This window comes from Brachypodium distachyon, chromosome 2, assembly GCF_000005505.3.
Source record: "Brachypodium distachyon strain Bd21 chromosome 2, Brachypodium_distachyon_v3.0, whole genome shotgun sequence".
In the NCBI taxonomy this organism is placed as follows: domain Eukaryota; kingdom Viridiplantae; phylum Streptophyta; class Magnoliopsida; order Poales; family Poaceae; genus Brachypodium; species Brachypodium distachyon.
This window is the reverse complement of record NC_016132.3, coordinates 45,768,619-45,779,586: the sequence shown is the minus strand read 5'-3', so window position 1 is coordinate 45,779,586 and position 10,968 is coordinate 45,768,619. Positions and strand designations below refer to the sequence as shown.

General features: G+C 44.4%; 1 protein-coding gene and 1 non-coding gene across 2 annotated transcripts; one reads left to right on the top strand and one right to left on the bottom strand.

Annotated features, from left to right (window-relative positions):
* Window positions 1–441: 441 nt before the first annotated feature.
* Window positions 442–2,151, bottom strand: LOC100842238. Its single transcript, XM_003569443.4, has one exon. It carries the CDS (start codon window positions 2,037–2,039, stop codon window positions 1,119–1,121), a length of 921 nt encoding a protein of 306 aa, XP_003569491.1. The 5' UTR covers window positions 2,040–2,151; the 3' UTR covers window positions 442–1,118.
* A 7,619-nt stretch (window positions 2,152–9,770) lies between these two features.
* Window positions 9,771–9,960, top strand: MIR319B (microRNA MIR319b). The gene has a single exon (NR_126955.1). It is a non-coding gene; the product is annotated as a microRNA MIR319b (primary transcript).
* Window positions 9,961–10,968: the final 1,008 nt, after the last annotated feature.

Sequence of the window (10,968 nt, the reverse complement as noted above, 5' to 3'; positions counted from 1 at the left end):
GGGAGAGAAGGGACAGGGTTCAGAGTTTCAGTACAATGATGCACTATGTATTTACGTTGGAGTATCATTGCATCTCCATGTAGTATTGTAAGAATGATTATTGGACGATTATAGCTTTCATCGCTGGATCACTCCGAACAATTCTAAGATGCATGATCAGCATTTATTCGACAACTATGTCATAGTGCTGGCAGATGAACAAATTGAACAATCACAACTGTCTGAAGTAATCTATGACTTGGCAATCTACTCTTCGTTCCATAACAAACATAATAAATCTGTTAAAATACGTAACATGCCCTCAGAACAAGCTGAGTTCAATGATGTGCTCAATTTCTACGACATGGGATCACAATGCACTCACCTACAGTGCTATCTATGTCAGACCATTCAAAGGTTTTAGTGTTCTGCATTGAATTGCAAATGACAAAGTTCAACATGTAAAAAAGGACCAAACATGAATCATGATGTAAGTATGTAACAAGTTTCGCCTTCAAGAACAAAAACAAAAGGAATATAAATCATAGTTATCACATGAAAATAGCAGAACATGTTGCCATATCATGCCCAAAGTTCCACCTATCATTTGAACAAATGTTTGACATCTGTGTAATGGCACTACAATACACCCAATCCACCAGCACAACCATGCAATTACCTCTGTAACATCAAGAAAGCTAAAAGAAATATGCATTACCCAACTCAACAATTCAGCAGCAGCTAGCACTGTAATTGGTGAATTGTAGATATGAGGCAAAAGGTATACATCCACAAAACCCCGCCAAGATGGATGGAGGTAATCAGACTTGTCCAATGCAGATAAGTGTTGCTCCCAGTGAAATCCTCAATCTATTAAACAAGAAGCAGGTTTCTTCCAATATCAAGAACAGAATAAAACTCTACAATCCTTAAAGTTCAAATTCATTTCTTGCAGAACTAGCACTCTACAATTCCATTAAATTCACAGTAATATACTGGCAGTAGTGGCAAGAGATGTTATGATACAACTCAGCACTATATCCTCGGCCTCAAGAAAACTAATTACCCACAAGAACAGACTATCTCCATGACAACTCGAGTAACCAACTGAAAGAATGAACCTGCTTTGCATAGGCTCCTCAGTGACGGGGGCTCAGGCTCTGTCTGGCGATGCCAACTCCGCCGGAGAAGATGCCAGCGAAGGCCTGCAGGTTCTCATCAGAGGAGCTGGTGTGGATCTTTCTTGGGAATGGTAAGACGCAAGGCCCGCAAAACATCACCCCGCCCATATACCCCATCTCCTCCTCCTCCCCGTCCTGATCGCTGGCATCGTCGCCATGTTTGTTGTTCGGCTTCACCGCGACCTGTTGGTTTTCCACTCCCTTATTGTTAGGCTTCACGGCAGCCGGCGGCTTCTTGGGCGTGATCACCTTAGGAGAAGGTGGGGGTGTCGGGTGCGCGCGGTTGAGGACGCGGAGCACACGGCCTGATACGGGCGCCGTGGAGAGGCTGCTGATGGAGACGGCAGGGGGTAGGCCGCTGAGAGAGACGGCGGGGGAGCGGCTGAGGGCGTGGGAGGCCGCCGGAGATGGCGGCGCAGCAACGAGGCTGGCAGCCACGTTGAGGAGGCCGTGGACACGACCGGAGGGGCGACGGACGCCGACCGCGAACATAGCCGGGGACCCAACGGGGCGGGATAGGAGGCAGTTGTCGCCGAGGAGGAAGCGCGCGGATCCGATCAGGGAGTCCCCGCCGATGTGCCAGGCCCCGTTCGGTGCAGCGTAGATCTCCACGGTGACGGCAGCGCGGGAATCCTCGGCGAGCGCGGCCTCGTGCACGCGGAAGAGGAACCGCTCATGCCACGCCGGATCGACGCCGCCGGAGCAGTCGGGCTGCGTCTGAAGCCTGTGCGCCGCGTCAACCCACGCCACGGCGTACGCCTGCAGCCGCCGCCGCAGGCCAGATGGCGGCTTCAGCCCCTGCGCGGAGATGATGGTGACCTCCAGAAGCCGCTCGTCCTCCGGGAGCCCCAGGCCCGCCTCCTCGTCCGGCGCCTCCATCGCCGGCGAGCGGCGGCGCTAGGGTTTCTTGTTCGAGGACGAGAAGGCTCGCGAAGCGAGGGTGGCGGGTGAGATTTGGGGCTCGGCCCCCTTGTGTCGTGCTGGTCGTGAGGAGACGGGGTTTTGAACGAGCGGTCGGATGCGCAGGTGTTTTCCGATCCGATGGTTATGAACGAACCCCGCCAACCGATAGTGTTTGAGTAGGCATCTGAGCGGGAGCCCGCGCGGTTTCAGTGCTTGACAGCTAGTATTTTTTCTCTCTTCTCCAGATAGAATACCCATGTCGATGAAGAAATACGCAACTACTCCGTATGCAACTGCCATCGAGAACCAGGAGCCCGCTATACCATCATTTTGTCATTAGGAGTGTGTTTGGTTTGTCTAATCAAATGACGGAGATCGACTGTTCGGTTCCTCAAAAAAAAGTGTGTGTTTGGTTTGATCTCATATCCTAAAATATTGTCTTCGTGTTGCTTGCACATGAATTGATCAACTTTGGACAAGAAAATGAACTAAAGTTAGCATGCCTAATACTCACTCCAATCCATTCTTGTCATGGTTTTAGTTCAAATTTGTGACTAAAATCACGACACACGACAAGAATTTAAGATCGAAGTAATTGGCAACAATCCAGGCAATGACCAAATTTTGGTCAAGGACCAATAAATTGGCATGGTACATCTTGGCTTCAATCCAAACATACCCCGGTAAGGACGGTACGTGCATTTATTCGTGACACCACATGTGTTGCCCACTATCCAATGTTGCTCTTGAATCAATCGGTAAGGACGGTACGTTTATTTGTCCCTATGCAAAATAATTTTGTTTTGTGTCAAACATAACATCCAGAATAAGACTCTTGTTAATGCAATATCGGAGTTAAAATTTAGGAATAATTATATTAAAAATAGAAAAAATTAGAAAATAATAAACGCCAACAGAGAAAGGGAAAAAAAGACGCCGGATCTTTGTTGGGCCGGCCTACTGGCCAAAGACGTCAGGGGCGCAGCCATGTTTACCACAGTAGGGCCTTTGTGGTAGCCGCAGTCCGTCATGTATAGTCTGGTCGATTTATGGCCCGACGGGCCATATCAGATTCACGCGCCATATTGGGCCGGAGAAGCACGGCCGGGAGTAGGTACTGGAAAAATCTTTGTCAAATACAGAATCGTATCCTCCCATTGTCCACTCCTCCTTTTTTCTTTTCTTTTTACAGCCTGTCCACTCCTTGTTTGATGGTGAGACCATATGGGCCCCCATCAAACTCAAAGCGAAGTCATTTGGAAGTTTTAGTGGCGATGCAATAACTGGGATTTTTAATCCCGATCAGCGCACTGGTAACTGTACTCTGTACAACCGATCAAGTTGGCACACATCCAAAATCTGTGTCTTCCATGGCGATAAATCAGCAAATCGACGTCGCCACGCCAAACACTAGCGCACACGGCTTCTCTTTTGCAGACGGCCAGTTAATGTTGCTTTTGCGGTCAGCCAATGTTTACTTTCCCTTGTGCCGTCGAAATGGGCAGGCCTTGCGATCTGGCAACGGCCATCTCACTGGAGCGGAGCCCATCGTACGTGGTGGCACGTACTGCACGCGACCGTTCGACCGGATGGGACGTGTGAGCTCGACCGGACCAAGGATGGGAAATCCCACGCCACACCAGCGCAGCAGCAGAGGGAAGGAAGGAACACACTCCACTCCAGCGTCCCATCCGCGTCACGTACTTGACCCACTGGACAACTCGCCCCCCTGCGCGCGCGGCTCGCCCACGCCCTACGTTTTTACGGATGCTCCACTCCAGCGTTAACTCCGTGTTCCCGCGGTACACCGCGGGGGATTCTCTCGGTTGCGAGAAAGCGGAGCGGGGAGGGAGGCCAGGAGGACGCGGAAGTACTACAACGTCCCAGCCACGCGGCACGCGCGCGTGCATTGACACACACACGTACGGCCGGCCGAGTGAGGGCAGGTTGCAGGCCGCTGCAGCGTCGGCTCACATCAATCAGGCCGTCGCACGTCGTACGCTCGCTCCCCGGTAGCGTACATGTTTCCCGTCCGGCCGGGCCTGCTCGATCCGTGTCCAACGCTGCATTGCACTGTCCAGGGGCTCTTGCTCTTGGTAACGCGCAGAGCACGGTAGCAGCCAATGTACTTACCACCGTGTGTACCAGCTGAATCACCGCGGCTTGGTATCAACAAGAAAAATACATTTAATGCACGTCAGTTTTCGGCCACAAAAAATAAGACAGCATGCGTGGAGCTAATTATCAAATTAAACCACACGAGACACTACATGGCAAAATGGCAAATCGATGCTGCTCATAGGCAATCTATGCATCCAAACAAGAACGTTCCCACATGACAGTACATGCAACGAAATGCAGGCGCAATTCGGAGCCGGTGTGCATGGATCAATGGACGCCTCGAATTGGCCAAGCCCAGCACCGGCCTTAAGTTAAAGGTCCTAGACAGATCTTCTCGCAGGGGTCCACCTCTACCTCAAATTATACTATAAACTGGCAGCATAATTGCCCTGCCGATCACCAGGGCTTGGCCGGGTTTGATGTGAACTATTTCCGGGTGGAGCTCTGTCTCTAGCTGCTTAACTAACAGTTTCATAAGCTAATAGTAAGCTGCACGCTCATTCGTCGCGTATCGATCGATCTCCTCATGCCATTCCTGGTCCCGGGGTCAGGCTCTCGCAGTGTGTGAATTGCTACTTCGAAGGAGTTGTCGGCGTTGATCATCGATCAGTAGCATCGGCTGTGTGAGTAGAACTTAATTACTCTAGTTTAGAAAAGAAGATGCATCGGAGAGAGGAGGCTGGGGACAGAACCAGCTGTAGTTTGAGGGTTTATTCTGGGAACTTGCCTGCGGATGGACGTGCATGTGGCTGCATGGGAACTTGCAGTTGCATGCAACCTGGAAGAGTACTATATTTGTGAAAATTGCAGATATGGCAGCTGCTCCGTCCAAAGTATGCATGAACTAGTCTACCTCGCATAGAACCAGGGTTATTTTAAAGCTTTGAGCTCCTACAAAAGGCCGAAAGCCATAGCTAAGCTAGCTGTTCGTGTCCCTGTTCGTATGATTTCACCAGTTGCGTTTAATCTAGTCCTTTTGCTGTGCCTGAGAAAATGGTTTGTGGTCCAAATTTCCCCGTGACGAAAAGGTCCAGGGAACAGATTGATGGTCAAGTGGCAGAATCATGTCGATCAGCGAGAGAAAAGACATCACGAGGGTACTTAATTACCATCATGTTGTGTTGGCATAGATAGTCTTTAGGATTGTGCCGAAACAACGGATGAGCTCGATCTATTTGTACCATTTCAAACGAACGACTTGTTTACGGAAACATGACACGGATCCAGCACTACGTCGCTCTCCAAGTTCCAATTAAATCGTCGCTCTAGTCGCTGAGGCACATGTAACTTAAGAGTGAAATACACCTCCAGCACATAAACTCCGTGCGAATGCATATTTTAGTCCCGAACTCGGAAAAAACGCACGCATAAAGCCGTAAACTCGTACTAGTGTAACATCTAGGTCTAAAAACGGTTCGACGGGATTAATTTCGGCTACATGGCAGCCACGTCAGTTTAAGCCAGAACCATGGGTTGTTGTTGGGTTTTTTTCCGAAAATTTTAACTTAATTCTAGGAAAAATTTAACAAAATTCTCCGCAGGTTGCCATTAAAGTAGCAAAAATTTAACATAAAACTCGCAGGTTGTTGTTAAATTTTTGCGAAATCTCCCCCAAGAAACTCTCTGGGTTAAGCTAATGTGGCTGCCACGTGGCCGGAATTAACCACGCCGGACTGCTTTTAGACAAATATCAGTTTATAGTTTTATGTGTGCGTTTTTTGAATTCGTGGACCTAAACTGTGCATTCGCTAAGAATTTATGGACTAGTGGTGTATTTTACTCTAAAAAAACCGTGTTTGGCGCATATGTACGTTTGGATCTCGTCATGAACGTAGTCAGGGGGAACCTGGACATGCATGTTTACGCGATGCTCGAACAGTGCAGGGGTTGTTGCCCAATAAAATACTTCTTGGATCGCATCCTCTTAGTATTTCATTTTGGGGTTAGACTGAAGTTATAAAAATTTTGAGTACTTAGAAAATGTACAGAAAGTTGTGTGTGACGATCTGTGCAGAGACCGGAGGACCCCCTCTTTTTTGAAAAGAAAATGCAAATTTTAATTTAAGAATATAACAATATGAGTCCATAGTCAAGAAGTTTTTTTTTATGTGCATGCCATGATGACTGCACTTTTTACATGATTTGAAGGTCCGTTTAGGGAAGAGTCACTGGTCCACATGATTCAAAAAAACACAAAGATGGTTAAAAGAAGGCATAAATTAGATGTTATGTTATATTGAATCCTACAGTAATTGAAACTATGCACTGTTTGGTTGTGCATCGGAGAAAAAACCGGTGATTTTTCAAAGCATTAGGTGTTTGCCCTCGTTCCTATATAAACTGATAGAAACACAGGGAAAATTTATATGAGGTTGTACTCAATAGATTTTTTTTTCTTTGAAACTGCACGCAAAAAATAGTCTATAGAAATGGCCTTTCAAACTTATAATCATTAAAACATTCTAGAAAAACTTCTACAGAAACATAATTCTTCGTCTGTTTGAATCAAAAAGGAAATATTGTACCGAAACCATGCATGCATGGGCAGGAAACAAGATAAGACTTGTGAAGGAAGGTGCTTGCCAAGTAGTTGGCTAAGATTTTGTTGGCCCATGGTTGCAAGATTCCTTAGCAACCAAAATGTTGGCACTCAACCAGTAATGCCAAATTTGTATTGGCTGGCAAAAATTTGACAAACCTAGTTTCGGCACCAACCAAACATACCCTTAAGGGTATCCGCAAATGGTTGACTCTTAACTTACTCTTGTTTAAAATTTGCTTGAGTGAAGGAAAGAGAAATACGAGAGAAAAAAAAAACTAACTCTTCATGAAGAGTCAGACTCTTCAGGGAAGAATCAACGAAGAGTTTAACTAATAGTCGACCTTTTAACCATTACACAACATCACATCTAATGCTAACAAATTATGTAGAGTCAGTTTAAATACACAAACCATTGCACGTGTTATTTTAACCTTGACTCTAAATGATGTGAAAAGTCAGTACTGACTCTACTGTTGCAGATGCCATCAATCACCGGCAGTCAGTATATTGGTCGAAGCGTGTCGTTTCATGTACCCCCTCCGTCCAACAAAAGATGTCTCAAGTTTGTCAAAATTTGAATGTATCTAGACATGACTTAGTGTATAGATGCATTCAAATTTGGTCAAAGTTGAGACATCCTTCGTTGAACGGAAGGAGTATATGAAATCTTACTTCTAATCAAATCGATGGATCAGACGAGAGACGACAGCGATTTGAGTGAGCAGTGCGAAAAAGATAAGATCACGGAATTTTTACTCGATGGGCCCCCTCCCGAACGAAATGGCAAAAATGGTCTGACGGAAAGTCCGTAAAGCGACACGTGGCATTTCCGCCAATGCTATTGGAGTAAAGGTCCTTTCGCCAATGGCATTGGTGGAAGGACGCATGGAAGAGCTTTTTAGTATACAGAGTCAAATGCACAAACACTGCGATAAGTTTTTTTTAAGAGGGTCATTTAAAAAAAAACGTTGGTCGGGGGCAAAATTCGAGATCACCCAACAAGGATATCATATCTCTCTGCTAAGAATCGTAGCTAGAGAACTACTCCCTCCGTCCCAATATACGAGGCACGCACGCGTTCCAAGATCGTCAATTTAACTACCAAAAATTAAATTATACGATGTAGAAAATATATCATTAGAAAGCTCATTTGATTACGAATCTAATGATATGTTTTTTATGAAATATAATTTATATTTTGCTAATTAGATTTAAAAATCTTGAAATGCGTGCGTGTCTATGTATTGAGACGGAGGCAGTAGTATGCCCCACACACACACAGTGCAGTGTACTGTAAACACATGTCGACGTCACTCCGGCCGGCTTTTATTCCCGACACAACATCTCTTTCTTCTCTTTGATTCACCGATTTGATTCCATCCCTGCTTGCCCTAGCTTCCTACTCTACCAAATAGTACTACCTAGCTGCACGTGGCTTGTCAAATTAAGCAGGGACCCCCATCTAGTCATCATCTCGGTGCCTTACTTTATTATGTACTAGTAGTAAGTAAGGATCAGCCGGATGATTTCACTAGATTAAGCGATTCTCTAGTCTCCTAGCAGACCGAAGGCCGCAGAGACTTGACCCAACAACAAGAGTTGATTAAGTGCGGTATTTCACGGTAAAGTAGTCTCGTCGGAAGTTCCTTGAACGGTCCAAGAGTTTGCTTAGAGTTATGCGCTTTTGTTGGAACTTGCTAACGAATCTATAGGATTGGAAACGGACCTACTGCATGCCAACCAAGAAGATATTCATATCCTCTATGTTGATCAAATCAAGCGAAATCGAATCTAGAAAACATGACATACTTCCCGTGATTTTTATGTTCCTGTGTTTTTCATATTTTGTGTTCCAAGTGGGCCCTAGAAGTGTTTGGATAGTTTACATGAATTTTCAGGAAAAAAGATTCTCGGAGAGAAGAGGAAAGGTAGAAACACATGTTGCATCGGAGTTCTCAAATGAAACGAGAACATAAGCTGAGCAAATGTTTGAAATCCTCCAAAACATGAAGGGAAGCACTACAACAGAAATTTCAAAGCCAAGTAGCCAATCTACAATCCAAAGGACATCATAGGAAATTTTCCTGAACAATTTTTTTCCTGTGAAAATCCTCTGTTCCAAATCAATCAATATATGCTAATAGAATTTTGTTAATAAAAGAAATAATCTATGCCAACACTACATGTGCGAATTTGCTTAATGTATCTTTTTGATGCGACTTAGGACATCTTCAACGGGCTGTTACTAGAGTCGGTATTTAGCATTCCATGTCATCACTTCTCTTTCCTATATATCATTTCTTTTTTTAATTAAAAAGTATATTTTTATTAGGACCCACTTGTCATACTCTAACTTTTTTTGGTACCCGTGAGGTAGCAGTCTTTTGCTGAAGTAACTAGTACTATATTTTTTCCTACTTACTCTCTTTCACCTAAGCAAAAATCTGACGCATGACGTTAAGTAACGGCAGATCAGCTGCTAGCTGCTGGAGACGCCCTTGTAAATTTAATAAAAAGCTTCTTTTATCGGAAAAAAAAGCATATCCACGTAGATGTAGGTGCGGTCCTATAGGATTCTAGCCCTACAGGCTGTACTAGCGGTGTAGCAATGATGTCAGCTCTTCCACCCTGACTATTTAGGAGCACCCTTCTGTAGGGAACCATGAGCTGAGCCATTTCTCCACCTTTGCTAGCCCGAGGAATACACGGTAACACGGGAGACCTCACAAGTCCTATTCCGCTCCCCGGTTCACATCTCTTTTCTCAAAGTTTTATCTCTCCGCTTGTGTGTTCTTGCTCGTTCCTCTTGGTGTTTCCCCTCTTAAATCTAGTTGCTTCGTGTGCGCTTTAATACTATTTTGATGTGAAAACTTGGTTCCTCGTATGAACGTTCAATTTGGGAAAAAATTCCTTTCCGAGAGATTTGATGATATACCTGATTTTATAAGATGCACATGGTTCTCTTTGTAGTGGTGTTTGTTTGGTTCCCCTAACATACTTATGTTTTCTCTTGCAGTTGGATCTGTCTACTTAGTGGCTCATGCATGTATAAGAGAGCTCTCTTCAGTCCACTCTCAGATGACTGTAGGGTTTTATTAGCTGCCGATTCATCCATTCACCTACCAAGAATCATGAGGGCGTATATGTCTTGGTAGCCGACTGGATGGCACGGGAGCTACAAAAAGCTTTTCGTTGTTTGTGGTTGGACTGAAGGGTGCTCCCTTGCTTACAATACTGCACAAAATCATCTGTCTGGAAATGGTTTTCATGTTGATGAATAATCCTCTCTGAGAAAGGGCCGCACATTCTTGGGAGTTCTTTTTCACTAACATTTTCTCCAAAAGAAATCTGCTGTCTGTGAACTATTTAGACTTTGTTCTTCGAAGAAGAAAAACTATTCATGCAAGGTTTTAGGCTGTATGGAAAGGTTTCCCATCTGCATCTTTTTATTACATTTGAAACTGTATACAGATTTATTCGAATTGATTTTTTGGTTGTTGGAGGAGGGATATTGTCTAACTAGTACTCTATGCAAGGTTCAAGTCGAGAGCTCGCATGCCTTCCAAATGTCATTATTAAAGCATTTGACATCATGCATGTTGCCAATATAATCTGAAATGATGCCAATATATTGGATATTTGCTCACCCTCCTGTACTTGTTGAGTCATCTTTGGAGGCCTAATGAGATTGTCTAAACCAGTTTCGATGTAGTTGCTGCACTTTCTACAAAACCATATTTTTCAATGTAATTTATGTAACTTTTGAAAGATCTTTTTTTTTAATTTAGATGTTGAGGTCCTGCTAGGTACCAGTTACTTTTTTTTGTTCCATATAACATAAAGCATTTTTGCCCCGTAAATTTATTTTGGTAGTTTTCTGTGTAACTTTCAGGAACTGTGGAACACTGTAATTTCTCCAAGGATCTCCCTATCTAAATCTTACTCGAGATTATTAATTGAGAAATATGTTTACCTATGTTATTTTCAATGCAGAACAAGAGGAATGCCGGGCAAGCTCTGGATTGTGTTTATGTTTCCGTTAAGAAAGACCATGTGAAGCCATTAAGGTTCAAGCGTATAATATAATGCTATTCCTCGATGAAGTGCCCAAATATTTGAATCCCCTTGGAATTTTCCCCTGCACAAAAGTCCTGGGGACAGATTAAAGCTAGGCTTCCCAAGTTCCATGATATTCATTTCACATATTTCATTGTTCTAAGGCCGGTGTCAGAATATATATTA

What these genes read in the sequence shown, in the direction of transcription:
- LOC100842238 (XM_003569443.4), bottom strand. Translation starts at nt 2,039, where the DNA reads ATGGAGGCGCCGGACGAGGAGGCGGGCCTGGGGCTCCCGGAGGACGAG.